The 17,770-nt window shown below is 47.9% G+C and overlaps 4 protein-coding genes across 5 annotated transcripts in view; 3 read left to right on the top strand and 1 right to left on the bottom strand.

The window, feature by feature from the left end:
• The window catches only part of LOC114589663 (uncharacterized), a 305,430-nt gene that overhangs the window by 72,008 nt on the left and 215,652 nt on the right, over nt 1-17,770 (top strand). The window contains exons 1-4 of one of the 2 annotated variants that reach the window (XM_077927827.1): nt 12,658-12,731; nt 13,675-14,167; nt 14,370-14,451; nt 15,746-15,828. The exons of the other annotated variant lie outside the window; for it this stretch is intronic. Of the exons in view, the coding sequence (XP_077783953.1) occupies nt 13,766-14,167; nt 14,370-14,451; nt 15,746-15,828 (567 nt within the window). The 5' untranslated portion in view covers nt 12,658-12,731; nt 13,675-13,765. Of the gene's footprint in view, nt 1-12,657; nt 12,732-13,674; nt 14,168-14,369; nt 14,452-15,745; nt 15,829-17,770 lie in introns of those variants that run through there. 2 annotated transcript variants of the gene reach the window in all.
• The window catches only part of LOC114595223 (uncharacterized), a 646,585-nt gene that overhangs the window by 568,245 nt on the left and 60,570 nt on the right, over nt 1-17,770 (bottom strand). The window lies entirely within an intron of this gene.
• On the top strand, nt 13-1,459 carry LOC144327406 (uncharacterized; the record flags this gene model as incomplete). The annotated part of the gene is made up of 1 exon (XM_077926745.1): nt 13-1,459. A coding segment is annotated over one exon (1,356 nt), but the record flags the coding sequence as incomplete, so codon positions are not given.
• Nucleotides 7,085-8,464, top strand: LOC144327405 (olfactory receptor 52E4-like). The gene has a single exon (XM_077926744.1). It carries the CDS (start codon nt 7,433-7,435, stop codon nt 8,462-8,464), a length of 1,032 nt encoding a protein of 343 aa, XP_077782870.1. The 5' UTR covers nt 7,085-7,432.

Raw genomic sequence — 17,770 nt, 5'->3', positions numbered from 1 at the left:
AAAACATATTAGTGTGTGGAATGTGGAAAGAGCTTCAGGAAGAGCTCCTCTCTCACTTCCCATCAAAGAATTCATACTGGGGAGAAACCCTATCTGTGTGTGGAATGTGGAAAGAGCTTCAGGAAGAGCTTCTCTCTCACTTCCCATCAAAGAAATCATACTGGGGAGAAACCCTATCAATGTGTGGAATGTGGAAAGAGCTTCAGGAAGAGCTTCTCTCTCACTTCGCATCAAAGAATTCATACTGGGGAGAAACCCTATCAGTGTGTGGAATGTGGAAAGAGCTTCACTCATAGGTCCGATCTCACTTCCCATCAAAGAATTCATACTGGGGAGAAACCCTATCAGTGTGTGGAATGTGGAAATAGCTTCAGTACAAGCTCCTCTCTCACTTCCCATCAAAGAATTCATACAGGGGAGAAACCCTATCAGTGTGTGGAATGTGGAAAGAGCTTCAGGAAGAGCTCCTCTCTCACTTCCCATCAAAGAATTCATACTGGGGAGAAACCCTATCAGTGTGTGGAATGTGGAAAAAGCTTCACTGAAAGCTCCAATCTCACCTCGCATCGAAGAATTCATACTGGGGAGAAACCCTATCAGTGTGTGGAATGTGGAAAGAGCTTCACGGAAAGCTCCAATCTCACTTCGCATCAAAGAATTCATACTGGGGAGAAACCCTATCAGTGTGTGGAATGTGGAAAGAGCTTCACTGAAAGCTCCTCTCTCACTTCCCATCAAAGAATTCATACAGGGGAGAAACCCTATCAGTGTGTGGAATGTGGAAAGAGCTTCACTGAAAGCTCCTCTCTCACATCCCATCAAAGAATTCATACAGGGGAGAAACCCTATCAGTGTGTGGAATGTGGAAAGAGGTTCAGTCAGAGCTCCAATCTCACTTCGCATCAAAGAAATCATACAGGGGAGAAACCCTATCAATGTGTGGAATGTGGAAAGAGCTTCAGGAAGAGCTTCTCTCTCACTTCGCATCAAAGAATTCATACTGGGGAGAAACCCTATCAGTGTGTGGAATGTGGAAAGAGCTTCACTCATAGGTCCGATCTCACTTCCCATCAAAGAATTCATACTGGGGAGAAACCCTATCAGTGTGTGGAATGTGGAAAGAGCTTCAGTCATAGCCACAGTCTCACTTCCCATCAAAGAATTCATACTGGGGAGAAACCCTATCAGTGTGTGGAATGTGGAAAGAGCTTCAGTCAGAGCTCCTCTCTCACTTCCCATCAAAGAATTCATACTGGGGAGAAACCCTATCAGTGTGTGGAATGTGGAAATAGCTTTACTCACAGGTACTCTCTCACTTCCCATCAAAGAATTCATACAGGGGAGAAACCCTATCTGTGTGTGGAATGAGCTTCACTCATAGCTCCAAACTCACTTCCCATCAAAGAATTCATACTGAGGAGAAACCCTATCAGTGTGTGGAATGTGGAAAGAGCTTCAGTCAGAGCTCCTCTCTCACTTCCCATCAAAGAATTCATACTGGGGAGAAACCCTATCAGTGTGTGGAATGTGGAAATAGCTTCACTCATAGCTACTCTCTCACTTCCCATCAAAGAATTCATACAGGGGAGAAACCCTATCAGTGTGTGGAATGTGGAAAGAGCTTCACTGAAAGCTGCAATCTCACTTCGCATCAAAGAATTCATACTGGGGAGAAACCCTATCAATGTGTGGAATGTGGAAAGAGCTTCAGGAAGAGCTTCTCTCTCACTTCGCATCAAAGAATTCATACTGGGGAGAAACCCTATCAGTGTTTGGAATGTGGAAAGAGCTTCACTGGAAGCTCCAATCTCACTTCCCATCAAAGAATTCATACAGGGGAGAAAACATATTAGTGTGTGGAATGTGGAAAGAGCTTCTGGAGGAGCTCCAGTCTCACTTTCCATCAAAGAATCTATACAAAGGTCGGAAAAACCATTAAACATCTTTAGGAACCAGACAAATCTCCACCTTTGGCTGATTAACATCGGTTTTGTGTTTTTATCTTGTGTTTTTATGTTGTAATATTCCTGAGACCTGTGGGTGTAGCGAATAGGCACCAACTCTTAAAGCCCTAGGGGTCTTTGTCCCCCAATAAAATATTTGAGGGGGCCACGCCCCAGGGTTTCCCCCCCAAACACAACCTTTTATTCTTCCACAACTTGCCATACAATTTCTCTTTGAATTTTCCCTCTATAAATAAATAAATAAATAAAGTACAAAGGTCACAAGAAAATCAAAATACAAGAAATACAAAAGTGGACGGGTCCCATATTTGCAAAAGTTGCTTTGAAGCAGGGTTTCCCAAATTTGGTTCCCAGCAGCTCCTGGACTACAGTTTCCGTTATCCCTTCCCATTAGTCCTGCTAGCTAGGGATGATGGGAGTTGTAGTCCCAAAACAGCTGGAGACCCATGTTTGCTCTAAAGGGAAGGTAGGCTGGCCCTGTGACACCCTCTACTGGCTAAATGAAATTTATAGATCACAAAACTGAAGTTTATCGGCACTTGAACCTCTAGGGAGCTTCTAGGTGTTTTCTGCACCACCTAGAGTACCCACAGAATTGTGGCTTCTACTGACAACACACATAGGAGAACAAATGAAAGACAAACACAATGGACAGGAAAAAACCTTGAAAGGATGATACCAAATGGACACAGGTAGGGGAGATGATAAGTGTCCATCATGTGATGCAGCTTTAATTCCTAGTATACCAGTCACCTAAAATTGCTAGAGAATGTGTTCAGAAAGGACTCGTAACGGTGTCCTACATGCCAGGTAATGAAATTCCTGGTGATTTATTGTCTAAGGTTGTTCCGAAGGATCAACACTGTACCTATGTACAGAAATTGGGTTTGTACTGATAATGTACTGACACGCTGCCCAGTGGTGTTCACAGAAAGGGGGAGGATGTTAGTTTCTGTTTCTCACTGTGCAGCTGCGTGGAGTCCCAGGACTCTGTTTACATTCCAGAGACCTTGCAGTCTCACGGGAAAGGGAGACGGGATGTGACGTTAGTGGTTTCCTGTTTCCTTTGTTCCTTTGTTCAGTTGCTCTCTGCTTTCATAGAGAGAGGATGTCTTTTCTGTTCTGCGTAGTTTAGAAATAAAACTCTTTACAATGTAGCCAAACCTCTCGTCTCTTCCCTGTGCTGGGAACCCTGCTGGATAGAATGTGCTTGAGGCCTTATTAAAGGCTCAGGTCATTAAACACGTTGGAGGCGATTTCAAAGGCTCAGCTCAGAGAAAGATGAGGCCTTATTGGCTTGGCCAAGCGGAGATTCTGACAAAGATTCACAAAATGTTTAGGGGTCTGCGTACCCCCAGGAAAAAAGCACTGGATCTAGCCATCATCTTTCTTTTTTCTTTTACAAACATTTTATTGGTTTTGAATGAATCATAGAATTATAGAGTTGAAAGGGATCCCAAGGGACATCTAGTCCAGCCCCCTGAATGCAAGAAACTCAGCTAAAGCATTCTTGACAGAATGAACCACGCACATCACAAACACAATAACAACAGGTATGTAGAAGTGTCCATGTACTGTTCGAGTAGGGACCAAGACGGGTGACCAGTGGGATGAATAAATGTTTACTCCCAGCATCTAGTGCTTAAACCAAAGGGAAGTACAATCTCCATATTGATGCAGTGGGAAGGGGGTGGGGGTGGGGAAACTGCCTGTCCAAAGAGAAGAAGAGAAGGAGGAGTTTGGATTTGATATCCCGCTTTATCACTACCCTAAGGAGTCTCAAAGCGGCTAACATTCTCCTTTCCCTTCTGATGGGAAGTTTTGCTTCTGCACATAACTTTGGCAAACCGCTCTAAGCTGAAACGTTCCTTCCTCGCCCACCCTAGAATGTTTAGTTCACATTGAGTTCATGAAACATTGTATCCTGACCTGTTCTTAATACATGGTTAACCACATCTACGGAATGCGATAGTTATGTTCTTTTAAGTCTTGCTATATCAATCACTAGTAATAGTTTAATAAGGAGGTTTTCATGCCTGTCTAATTCTGTGTTCCCTTTCCCACCCTTTAATCTATTGATGATTAATGCCTATATGCAACCGTTGCATTGTATTTGTGTTAACCAATCAGCAACAAGCACATATGTGGCAATGCTGCAATATTCTATAAAAGGGACTTCCCGAGACATGCTCAGGAGATGCCTCCCATATGACACTTGTCATTCGTCTGTCGTTTATTTCAACCCAACACCCACCCTTCCCCACAACAAACGCTCTGTGAAGTGAGTGAGGCTGAGAGACGTCAGAGAAGTGTGACTGGCCCAAGGTCACCCAGAAGCTGCATGTGGAGGAGCGGGGAAGCGAACCTGGTTCCCCAGATTACGAGTCCACCACCCTTAAGCACTACACCACACTGGCTGATGTTGTTTCATTCCCCTTCTCTTTTTTTGTTTGTTAAGAGTGTATATTAATTTCCCAATAAAAAACATCCATTTGAATCCAACCCTCTGGAGCAGCAGGAAATAAACTTGCTTCATCTTCCATGTGGCAGCCGTTCAGATAGTTGAAGATGGTTATCATATCCTCTTCTCCAGGTTAAACATACCAAATTGCCTCAGCCATTCCTTATAAGGCTTGATTTCCAGTTCCTTGGTCATCTTGGTTGTTCTCCTGATATAGACATTCCAGAGTTAGATAAAAAAGATTCATACACTTTCTGATAGTGAAGTCCCTCCTGCTTCCATAAAATATTGCCTAAAAAATCATACCTGAGCTATCTGGAGTCAACTGGATTCATAGAGGTAATTATAAGATGGGTCAGCATCCCTCAATAAGGTCCTGAACATAGAACAACCCCCTGGATGTCCACCCCTTCTACTGGAGATATTTGTTTTGATCATGAAAATCCAGAAATGGAATTAGTGGAGATTTCTGAGGACCTACAGTATTCCTCCATCTCTTCCATGTTTCTCAGGTTGCACACAGAAATGACATATTTATATTGTTCTGTATGTAATACTCTAATAGACTGCTTTAACGAATGATGGTCAAGTTTCTTTCCTAATTTTAATCATATCCCTGGCCTAATAAAATCTGGAACTTTAGATGCCATGTTATTCTGGGTTTCCAGTCCTGAAAAAGCAGGGATTTATTCAGTGGTGGTGACCCTTTTTCAGCCTCAGGGCCATGTTTTCTTATCAAAAGCTTTCTGGGAGCCACATCCCAGAGGTGGGTGTGGCAAAATGGGTGTGGTCAGACATATACCCCACTTCATCCAGGCAACCCAGAACAGTTGTCATAGTTCCAAGACAGATGGCAGCTGGGTAAAATCACTTGGGGAGAGTGCAGAATGGGGCCAATGAGGGATGCGGCCTGGGCAGGGTCCTGAGGGCAAGACAGAGCTGCCAGGAGGCCTCTACAGTGGTACCTCTGGTTATGAACGCTTTTGGTTACAAACGCTTCAGGTTACGAACTCCGCTAACCCTGAAGTAGCTGCTTCTGGTTGTGAACTTTGCCCCATGATGTGAACGGAAATTGTGCACAGGAGGCGTGTGCACAGTGGGAGGCCCCATTAGCGAAAGTGTGCCTCAGGATAAGAGGCTTAAGAACGGACCTCTGGAACGAATTAAGTTCGTAACCAGAGGTACCACTGTATTCAGTTTCGAGGTGTGGGGTTGGGGGGGGATTCTCCTTGTGATTTCAAGAACGGAGCCTCATACTAAATCCCCAATCAGTAGGACTTCATTCAGTAATGCATTACATTTCTATTAGGACACAGACTATACAGCATAGGCAAAATATGCACAATCTTAGCTGTTCATCCTTTACCCAACCACTTTCTGCCTCGTCTGCAATTCACCATCTCTCATCAAGCCATAGTTCATGAAAAACACTTACCCAACCCATTTGATTTTAGTATCTGTGTCAGAACCCTCCTTGTACCTTATCTGGAGTTGTTTTTCTCTTTAACAATCAGCCATTATTTTCCCCTTTAACTGGTTTTTACTAGTCTTGTGGTCAGTTCCCATTCCTGTGTATGTTAGGCTGGCCTCACTTATTAATGGGCCTAACCTGGGTCTTTTTTTCGGCCAGAACTTGCTGGAACTCAGTTCTGGCCCCTCTTGGGTGGGTGCCATTGCCATCCTAAGAAAATGAGGGCGGTGTTCTGAAACTTCTTTTTCTAGAAAAATAGCACTGGACCTAACAGTTGCCCTACCTCAGTTCCCCATTCTTTTAAAAAATAAAAATCGGACCACTGATATTCATCAATGCATACAGGTATCACACTGTTTTATTCTCTGCCTGCCAACCCACCTATCTGGTATTCCTGCTCTGCCCATTACAGGATTCTCTGTGAATTCCCTCTAGCTGTGAAGCTGTTGTCTCTTTCAAGCTACCTTCTGTTCCACTCTTCCCAAGTCTGCTGGAGATGTAGAATGATAAAGAATCCTAAGCCTGGAGGTGGGATTGGGTCCGCTCTCCACAGTCCCCCTGACTCTGTAACCTTGGAAGAGATGCTCCAGGTCTGGGCGGTTTGGATGCGATGGGAATTAGGATGGAACAAGGCTCTTTGTACAGTGAAACAACCCCCTGAGATGTCCACCCTAGCACCTCCAGAGAAACACTGCTGTTTTCTGGTCAGCCAAGTGGAGTCAGATCTGAGGGGTGCTCCTCCATCCACGATGCAGCTGCCAGTAGACCTTTGACTCTGTGGCTCAGCAGAGCACACCTTGCTGTGTTAATCTGTAGGTGAGCTGGCAGAACAAAAGGTCCTCTCAAGGTGAGTGGAAAGGAGGGGAGTAATAGAATCATAGAATGGACAAGTTGGAAGGGACCACAAGGTGCTTCTAGTCCAATTCCCCACATTGAGGGACCTTTTCGCCCAACATGGGGCTTGACCCTGAGATTAAGAGGCTGAGATGGGGAGGGAGGGGCAGTTGCCGGGACCATTTTTTGAAGGGGGAGGAGAGCAAGTTACCTCTCCTTCCAAGGAACCTTTGTTGCAATTGGCATGTCCAGCTCTGGTCACTGTAGAGCTGCAAGAGGTGAATGAGAAGATTAGGGCGTGTGGTGGTGGAGGAATCAGGTTCCCCGCAGAGAAAGGCTGGTTTTGATGAAGGAGACATTAGTGGGAAATGTGGTGGTGGTGGTGGTAGGGGACACACGACAAGAATATAGAACCATGTACAGGATGAGGAAAGTGGAGAGCCGCCACCCCCACCAGTTTTGTCAGACTAAATTGGCCCAATGAATTGATGGGTGGGAGAGGAGGAGCAGACAGGAAAGGTCCTCATACAGCAGCGTGCAGACTGCTTTTTTCATTTTCTTTGGTTGGACACAGGGACCTACACTCTGGCCAAATCCAGCTAGCAGGCTCATCCCCTCCACACAAACACACAATTGTTTTCTTAACATGAAACAGGATTGCTAGGCAAGGGTCTATGTGTCCATGAGGAGCCATGGAGGAAAATGCTGGCCTGTTTTCTTCTTCTTGGCAGGGTCGCAGTGACCTGTTCTCTGGCTGGGTCCAGGAGGAGAATGCCTCTTTCGAATGCCACCCACTTTTATTCCCCCACCTTCATCCTGCTGGGGGTCCCGGGGCTGGAGGCGCTTCACTCCTGGATCTCCATCCCCTTCTGCCTTGGCTACCTGGTTGCTCTCGTGGGCAACTGCACCATCCTCTTCATCATCAAAATGGAAGCCAGCCTCCACCAGCCCATGTTCTTCTTCCTCTCCGTCCTTTCGGCCATCAACCTGGGCCTCTCCACCTCCACTCTGCCCAAGATGCTGGCCATCTTCTGGTTTGGCCTTGGGGAGATCAGCCATGGGGCCTGCCTGGCTCAGATGTTCTTCATCCACAGCTTCACGGGGATGGAGTCTGTCGTGCTGCTAGCCATGGCCTTTGACAGGTACGTGGCCATCTGTGACCCTCTGAGATACACCACCATCTTGACCAAGGCAAGGGTAGCCCGGATGTGTGATGCCGTTGTGCTGAGGACATTCCTATCTGTGCTGCCCATTGCCCTCTTGACTCTCCGCCTGCCCTTTTGCAGCGATCACGTCATCCTTGCCCACACCTACTGTGAGCACATGGGCATCGCCAAGCTGGCCTGTGCCGACATCCGGATCAATATGATTTATGGCTTGTTCACTATTACCATCCTCATGCTTGATGTGGTCTTCATTCTTTTGTCCTATGTGCTGATCTTGCGGTCTGTTTTCCGGCTCCCCTCCAAAGAGGCCCGGCTCAAATCCTTGGGCACTTGCGCTTCCCACGTGGCCGTGATTTTTGTCTTCTACACTCCTGCCTTCTTCTCCTTCCTCACCCACCGCTTCGGACGCAACATCCCCCATTATGCACATATCCTCATTGCCAATCTCTACCTCATTTTGGCCCTGGTGCTCAACCCCGTCATTTACGGCATCCGGACCCGGGAGCTGCGCAGGAGGATCCTGCAGTTCTTGTTCTCCAAAAGGGCGCCTTTGTCCAACGTCTCCTGATTATCCTGCCTTGCAGGGGGTTGGACTAGATGACCCCCAGTGTCCCTCCCCACTCTACGATTCTATTTTGCATTCCTACAATCTGTTGAGTGGGAATTCAGATATATAACATGCCCTACGTAATCCGAGTGCTTTGTAAGGCTGGGAGAGAAACCCCAGAGAGCGGTTGCTGGCAATCAGTGTAGGCCATCCTGAGGTAGATGGATCGACGGTCTGATTCAGAACTCTGCAGTTCTTTGATCCTGGCAAGCTGGACTCTGGCCCAATTCACTGCAGTGCAATTTGGGGCAGCGGATCAGGAGGGGCAAGAACTTTTCAACAATGTGCACCAGAATTGTCGTTGTTGTTGTTGTCCTGCCTTTCTCTCTGACAGGGGCTCAGGGCACAGAAATGGCTCCTCTTTCTTGAAGGGCCCCACAGACCTCATGAGACACCCGAGAAGATCCCCTTGCTGCTTTTTTCATAAATCAGCAACAGAGGTTGCATTTCCTTATTTACAGGAGGGCTGTTGCTGAAGCACATGACATGCTCTTCACGCTAATTATGTATTAGGAACACAGGAACAAATTATTTCGTGTGTGTGCATATTTGCAAACTACCCCCATCTCTGGGCAGTGAGGGGTCCCAGGTCCATATAGTTTTATTTACTCACAAATTAAACCAGAGTGTAGGATGGAGGGGCTCACAGCATGGACACCCCCAGCAGGTCTGGCTTCTCCATCTGGCGCAGCTTTGGCTCCAGCACAGAGAAAGCCGGTCTCTGGGGCTCCCACAACTGTCTCTGGGTCTTGCTTTCCTAGCTTGACAGCCCCCCCATTAGCCTGGTTTGCCCCCCCTTTGCTGCAGTTCTTGCAACCCAGCTCCTTCTTTGGGGATGCTGAGGAGGACACCCAAGTGGCCAGAGAAGGCCCTTGTCTTGCCAAGAAACTTGTCTGTGGGAATCGTGCATCCATAATGCTATGGAAATGGTGAATGTCTTCTAGAATTCTCTGGTGTCACCAAAAGAGGAAGCCGTTCTTTTCAGTCAGGTCTGTTATCAACTGCAGAGGATGAGTAGCCTTGGGAGCCTCTTGGGGAGATGGAAGTGATGAAAGGACTGAATCCATGAGGGAGAGCTACTTGCTCTGACATGGGGGAACCTTCGGGCAAAGGCCAGCAGAGAAGGGATGTTGTTGGCCGCTAGATTCTGTTCCTCCCCACTTTCCCAAAGGGCGTAACATCTGAGGTCCTGCAGGAGGAAAGAGTGTCTCAGGGTCAGGGGTCAGTCTGGGCCAAAACGGCCCTCAGCTGCCCCCACCATGGAGTCCCTGGCTCTCGTCTATATTATTGCACTTTATGTGTTGTTTATATGCAAGGTAAACATTTGATATTGTGATAAGACTATATAGAAGAGTATTGTTTATGTGACTGCACAGCCGGCTACGTCTTGTGTGTTTGTCCATTCCAGGAACAGCATTCCTGACCCAGATTTTCACAGGAAGTCCCTAAGATGATTCCCCTTTCAAACAGGATATGTGAATCTAAGCCAGTAGGGCCCTTCTGTCTGGCAGACGGACAACCCCTTCCCCAAACCCCCACTTCCCAGTCTTCCCCATGGGGGTCCCCCACACCACCCATCACTCACCAGGATGGCCTCAGAGCCCCCTGAGCTGAGCTGCCTGGCAGTTCTGAATCACCTCCAGCAGGTACAGCTGATCTTCCTCCAGCAGGTGAAAGGCAAAAGTCAGTCCGTCAGTTCCTCACGAAGGGAGGGCTTCTCCACCTCCGAGAGTGCAGAGTGGGGGGCAAGGAGGGCAGGTCTGAGTCCCTGCTCTGGTTCTCTCCAATACTCACCCCTGGGGGAGGGATGTGCAACCGCAGCACATCTGCAAAGAAAAGGACATGGGGACAGGTGAGTCCGTCCCTGAGCACCTGGCAAGGCTATTCCAAGAGTTTTCTCCTGGGTTCCAAGTCCTACGGCAGGGAAGGAGGGACATCCCAAGCCTTGGGGACCAATCCTGGCCTCCTTCAACCAGAATGTGGCTCCCCAGGCTAACAAGATGGTCAGTATCCGGTTCCACTCCACCCTTTTAAAATTTAAATCTCAAAACAGATCCCAACTTTCAGAGCATGTAAACCACATGAGTGGAAAGACTGCTGCTCCACTCACAGAAATAGGACTATACTTCCTTCTCCCACCTTTAAAGTCTATGTAACGAAAGAGAATTGACCCAAGTCTGCCTTCCTCCGCCAACCTCAGCTTCGCTCTTCAAGCCAAAAGACAACACTTCCTGTAGTGATCAGGTGGGATTGCTATGAGGATTTATAACAAATATAGAGTAAGCCATCTGTGTCAGCAATGAAAGCATTGCGTTGACTGGGTTTAAACTATTTTGATATGATTCTTGATCAATTCCCACCTCTGCATCCCTGTTCCATTTCTCTTTCTTCACAAGTCACGTACACACTTAGACAGGCAGGCGTCCTGGATCATCAAAGACAGTGGGCAGCTTCTTTGCTGTAGCTTTTCTGATATGTTAATCTTAGGCTGTTAATTTTAGGGCCAGGAAACAGGTCTCACATAAAGGTGATAATGATTGCTGTCCTCCTGGCCGTCCTTCTTATCATATGTATTGATTGTTTATGACCTCCGGGGTTGCTGAATGCACTCCTTTTAAGTTTTCATTTACCCCAAAAATATGCACGCTTAATTAGTGTTTGTAGTTTAACTTTTCCCCACGTGGGGTCTGTTGAAATGCTCAGAAGAAATGTGATTGGTTCTTATAAACACTCTGTAAAAGTTCTTTTGTGAATAAAACGACCTGGGCCGAGGGGTAGACAGAGAGAGACACAGACAGAGATTATTATACGCACCCTTCCCAGAGTCTTGCTGGTTCAAGCCTCTGTGTGTATTCTTATTAATCAGAGTTCAATCCTTCCTTTACTTTGGGAACGCCTCACTTCCCCATCCCCGGGCGAAATCCCCGGGCCTTTCATTGGTAGAGCTGCCACCACGCCGGTAGCATTTACCTCAGCAGGGACTGACTGAGCGGGCGGCGAGATGCTTTCAGCCTCAGACACTTGGTGGGTTCTGAAATGGCCGTGCAGGCCAAATTCACGACCCTGGCGGGCTGGATTCAGCCCACGGGACATAGTAGGAGGACCCCTGGCCTACACTGACTGGCAGCAGCTCCCCAGAGTTTCAGGCAGGGATTTCGTCCAGCCCTTGCAGGAGATGCCAGGGGCTGACAATGGGACATTCTGCATGCCAAGCTGATGCTCTAGGGCTCCCCATATTTCACTAGCCTTTCAATGTTATGCTATTAGCAATCGTGGAGATTCCACCTGCCTCTTTCGAAAGAACACTCACCTGGTCAATTTAATTAATTAATAAATAATAATAATAATAATAATTTATACCCCGCCAATCTGGGTATAAATTGGCGGCTTCCAACAAAAAAAGCCTTGGCGGCTTCCAACAAAAGATTAAAATACAATAGTCCATCAAACATTAAAAGCTTCCCTAAATATAATAACAGCAACCATCCATTTTCAGTCCATTGAATTAGCAATGAAGCATTTCTGGAGAAGGGAATGGCATACTTCTGTATATTAGTATAAAAAGCATGCATAGGAAAGTATTACTCATTTATGACGAGAATAGGATTTATTTATTTTGAACTTTGCTGGGTTCCTCCTTGGCAGCCAGTGCGATTGTTTCAGCAGGGCTAGAACTCAGGACCCGCTGCCTTGAGGGACACCTAAGAGCAGTTGGGCAGGGAAAGGTCTCCCTTGGGAGGTGGTGGACTCTCCTTCCTTGGAGGTTTCTCAGCAGAGATCGGACGGCCATCTGCCATGGATGCTTTAGCTGAGATTCCTGCCTTGCTGGGGGTTGGACTAGATGACCCTGGGATCCCCTCCTATCTCTCCACTCCTGAATTCTAGGAGGAGCTTCCTTGCCTCCTGCAAAGCCCTTTTCCCTGCAAGCTCTTCCTCTGGTTTCCGGCCAAGGGAGGGAGATGCTCAGAGTCCAGCCAAGAGCCTCACCCCCAAAAGGATATCTGGGCATTGGCGTAGCGTCCATAAGAAATAATAAAAATCTGAGAGAGGGCTGAGCTGGAGGGACTCGGCTTGGCAAGGGTTAAAGGGAAGTGAGCTGCATTCCTAGACAGGCCAGGAAGCAAGGGGGGGCAGGTCCTCCAGAGCCAAGGCCCCTCCCTCCCCAGTCCTTTTCCTGCTTTGGTCTCTCTCCTGCAAGGGCTGCCTCGCTCTCCCCTCCTGGGATCTGGTGAGTCTCCTCTCTCTCTGGGATCTGGTGGGGGTCCCAGGGCTGCAGCAGAAGAGGGTGCATGGGGGGGCAGATCTGCTCCTGCAGGGGGGGGGACCCCAAGTCAGGGAGGGGAGGGTCCTGCCAGGGAGGGGCCAGGTCTGCCACGCTCTCCTTCCTGCAGATCAGAGGATCCCAAACTCATTTGGCCCTCCGCCCCCCCTTCAGAAAAAAATCTCCCTTCTTTAAACAAAGGAGTCCCTGGGACTTTAACTCTGTGTGACATCGCTCAGCCTCACTGCACAACAGAGGAAACATCTGCAAATGGTTTTCCAAAGCCGGACAAGGAGGTGGACTAGCCCCCCCGAAAAAAAGAACAACAGGGAGGAAGGAAGGAAATACTAAATTACCCGCCTAAATTTCAAGGGAGATGTATTTGGCCCTGTCCACTTGGCTCTCAGAGGGTTGGCCAGATACATTCCTGGCCCTCAGAGCAAAGAAAAAGGGACCCCACCCCAGGAGTCTGTCTGGAGAGCGGCAGAGAGTCCCAAGTGCAAGAAAAGGGGACAGGAGCAGGGGAGTGGGGGTGGGGGGAAGGAACTCCTGAGGACCCCCAGGTGAGGACCCCCACTAGAGCCAAGCATCCATTATTCACAAGATACAAATGACTCCCTTGTCAGTCAGTTCAGACTTCATGCATTGACTGGACGGCAGCAGAAACCAGACTGATTCACCTCACATTAATCCCTTCAGTTGCCTTCACATTTTGCATTTCTAGAAGGCTAGAGACATATTTCTCCTCCTCCTACTCTTCTTTCCCCCCCAAAAAGATAGCTCATGGACTGGAATGCGATGCAGTCCAGCCCTAGTTCCCAGCAAGACTCATCCATGCTTGCTCAGGGAACCTTTTTCTTCTCCTGATATTAGACAACTTTTTTAACAGAACAATGTATTTGCTTTGTAGGATTTGCTAGAGCTTCTCATTCAGACAGACAGAACTTGGCAGAAGACCGAAGGGTTCCTTCCGGTCTCTCAGAGGCTTCCTGAGAGCACAGATGAATGAGCAAGACTCAGCTGGCCCTGGCACAAGAAGAGGCCATGTCAACAAAACTGGGAGCAGTGGGGGATTCTGGGAAAACTCTGTGCAGAAGATCCTGGGTGAGGTGGACACCCTCCGCTCAGAGGTGCAGAGGCAGCAGTTGAGGCAGTTCTGCTTCCAGGAGGCCAAAGGACCCCGAGAGATTTGCAGCCGACTCTACCACCTTGACCGTCAGTGGCTGAAGCCAGAAAGGCACACGAAAGCTGAGATGCTGGACCTGGTGATCTTGGAGCAGTTCCTGGCTGTCCTTCCACCAGAGATGGAGAGCTGGGTGAGGGAATGCGGAGCGGAGACCAGTTCCCAGGCAGTGGCCCTGGCCGAAGGTTTCCTCCTGAGTCAGGCAGAGGAGAGAAAGCAGGTGAGAGAGACTTTCCTCTGGATACTCCAAAGGGGCTCCAAACAGGATGGAGAACATCCCATAATGCTCTACTGTTGGCCCATCCGTTTTCCGGGAAGGCATCCATGGAATGAGATCTAACACCCTGAATGTTTTTGCCTTTGTCATTCTTTTACTAATATTTCTCCCCATTCTCTGTTTTGAATCCTTGTTTCTTTTTCAGGGAAAGGATCTCTTTGCAGAAATGGACCTGGATTCCTGTGAGGCAGAGAGGCCTCCGTTGGACCCCAGAGAGAGGCCACTGGGTAAGGAGGAAGGTGTTTTTTCTCCGTTTGGTCTCATTCTGTTGGTTTTCCAACTCATCTGAGGGTTCTTTGTCACGGCTAAAAATTGGCAGCTGTTTCTTTAATGCTTAAAAAGCTGGGTCAGCATGAGTCAGCGGCCTGCACCGGGTTGTATATATAGAGTGAGAAATGTTAGTTTGGGTTGGTTGGTTGGTGAAAGCTGGTAGTGTTGATGTGTGTGTGAGATTTTGACCAGCTTCGGCCCATCTGAAGCTGATACAGGCTCGTCTTGTCTTGAGCCCAAGCAGAGTAGTCTACACAGCAGAAGGATAAGCAGTATGTGCCACATTCTCAACTTTATTTCCACTCTATGCTGAGAGAATACAAACATGCATCTTGCCTCTGTGAGAGCAGAGAAGCAACCTGCCTCTCTAACAAAGAAACCGAGAGAACAGTGAAAAACAGCAAACCAGTGTACGTCACATCCAGTCTCCCATTCCTGTGGGAATCCAACAGTAACTTGGAGTGTGGAATGCAAAACAATGTCTTGTGACATGCATCCGCTGCTCAGTGAGGAAGCAGAAACCAACAGTGTGTACAGTTGGTCAGTCACTTTTGCAGAAAGGCTTTTAAGAATAAAAGCAGAAAGCACTCTGCAAGGATACTCTTCTTGTGGACTCTTTTATGCCAACAAGGGTCCGAGGACCAGGCTGAGGCAACAAAGGGAGGTCAGAACCTTTTTTTTTTTTTCACAGACTGACAGGTTATGGGCCCAGTGTTTCTGAGCTTGTGCAGAGTGCAAAACGACTGACAGTATCTGAGCAGGGAGCTGGTGAGTCCTGGTGGTGTATGGAGCCAGTGGCTGTGCGTTGGAGCAGTTGGTGGCAAGCTGTAACTGTCTGCAGTGACGCTGGGGCTGCTAGGATCTGAGGATCAGGAAAGCACTCAGCATCGGCTACTGGAACAGTTTGAACTGCTAGAGGACCACAGTAGGCGACTCACAGAGCAGCTACACCAGTACTCTGCAAGGATACTCTTCTCGGGGACACTTTTATGCCAACAGAACCTTTTTTTTTTTTTTTTACAAACACTGATATTCTTTTCATCTTGTTTTGCGGGGAGACAGTTGGGAACAAGGGTCCAGAGGAGGGGAGATGGGTTTTTGCACATCTAACATATGAAATGGGCACAAACATCCAAATGCTCTCAGCAAGTAAGGCTTTCTCAAAGGCCCATCTGTAGTTAGAGATGCCCTGTTTCCCCTGTGAGAGAAGCAGGCACTCCTGGCATCCTGATTACCTTTTCTCTCTTGCAGGTGACAGAATGATGCCGGCAAGACCTCCTGATCCGCCTTTTCATGGGGGCAGAAGTGAAGCAGCAGCTGTGGAACCCGATCAGGTCAGGGGAAGCTGCCTTGTGGGGACAGACCGAGGGATGGAGCAATATCATGGACTGGTTGGACACAGAGGAATGGTGGGAAGAAGGAGCCGGGGAACCAGGAAGGGAAGACGGCTCAGAGCCGAAGGAGTGGAGGTGGAAGAAGGATGAGTTATCAGAGGGAGAAGCCTGGGAAGAGGAGGTGTCAGAAGCTAAAGGGGTAACAGGGCTTAATGAGCTGGGAGACTCTGTGGCAGAATGCAGTGCAGAATCAGAGGCAGAAGAGGAGGAGGCAAGAGGGAGAGGAAAGTCGAGAGGCAGAGGTGAGTCAGGAGAAGGAGGAGCCATCGGTGGCTCCTTCTGCCAGAAGCCACCCTCCCTGCTTGTCTCTCAGAGCCAGGAAACCCCCTGCGTTGCAGGAATCTCTGCTAGATTATGCAAACTGACAGACCCTCTGGGAATGAGCTGCTGTTCTCATGAGGCCCGAAACTCAGCCAAGTCTGTGAATATCGAGTTCTTGCTAAGAAAGTGTGAACTCCAGCTGTGTACTGTGGGATTTTCTACCCATAGAACTCTGACACCAGCCTTCTGAATTTCGCCAGTAGGATTCATCTGTAGTTGCAGTTTTCATGGAATCCTGGAGTTGAAAGGGACCCCAAGGGTCATTAAGTCCAACCCCCTGCGTTGCTAGATCATCCAAGACAGATGGCCATCCAAAATTGTTGTTGTTTAGTCGTTTAGTTGTGTCCGCCTCTTCGTGACCCCATGGATCAGAGCACGCCAGGCACTCCTGTCTTCCACTGCCTCCCACAGTTTGGTCAGACTCATGTTTGTGGCTTCGAGAACACTGTCCAACCATCTCATTCTCTGTCGTCCCCTTCTCCTTGTACCCTCCATCTTTCCCAACAACAGGGTCTTTTCCAGGGAGTCTTCTCTTCTCATGAGGTGGCCAAAGTCTTGGAGCCTCAGCTTCAGGATCTGTCCTTCCAGTGAGCACTCAGGGCTGATTTCCTTAAGAATGGATGCGTTTGATCTTCTTGCAGTCCATGGGACTCTCAAGAGTCTCCTCCAGCACCATAACTCAAAAGCATCAATTCTTTGGCGATCAGCCTTCTTTATGGTCCAGCTCTCACTTCCATACATCACTGCTGGGAAGACCGTGGCTTTAACTATACGGACCTTTGTTGGTAAGGTGATGTCTCTGCTTTTTAAGATGCCGTCTAAGTTTGCCATCACCTTTCTCCCAAGGAGCAGGAGTCTTTTAATTTTGTGACTGCTGTCACCATCTGCAGTGATCATGGAGCCCAAGAAAGTAAAAGCTCTTACTGCTTCCATTTCTTCCCCTTCTATTTGCCGGGAGGTGATGGGACCAGTGGCCATGATATTCGCTTTTCTGATGTTGAGCTTCAGACCATATTTTGTGCTCTCCTCTTTCACCCACATTAAAAGGTTCTTTAATTCCTCCTCACTTTCTGCCATCAAGGTTGTGTCATCTGTATATCTGAGGTTGTTGATATTTCTTCCGGCGATCTTAATTCCGGCTTGGGCTTCATCCAGCCCAGCCTTTCACATGATGAATTCTGCATATAAGTTAAATAAGCAGGGGGACAATATACAGCCTTGTCGTACTCCTTTCCCAATTTTGAACCAATCAGTTGTTCCATATCCAGTTCTAACTGTAGCTTCTTGTCCCACATAGAGATTTCTCAGGAGATAGATGAGGTGATCAGGCATTCCCATTTCTTTAAGAACTTGCCATAGTTTGCTGTAGTCGACACAGTCAAAGGCTTTTGCATAGTCAATGAAGCAGAAGTAGATGTCTTTCTGGAACTCTCTAGCTTTCTCCATAATCCAGCGCATGTTTGCAATTTGGTCCCTGGTTCCTCTGCCTCTTCTAAATCCAGCTTGCACTTCTGGGAGTTCTCCGTCCACATACTGCTTAAGCCTGCCTTGTAGAATTTTA

This window comes from Podarcis muralis, chromosome 4 (assembly GCF_964188315.1).
Source record: "Podarcis muralis chromosome 4, rPodMur119.hap1.1, whole genome shotgun sequence".
In the NCBI taxonomy this organism is placed as follows: Eukaryota; Metazoa; Chordata; class Lepidosauria; order Squamata; family Lacertidae; genus Podarcis; species Podarcis muralis.
The sequence above is the reverse complement of the archived record's forward strand: the minus strand, read 5'-3'. Positions and strand labels throughout refer to the sequence as shown.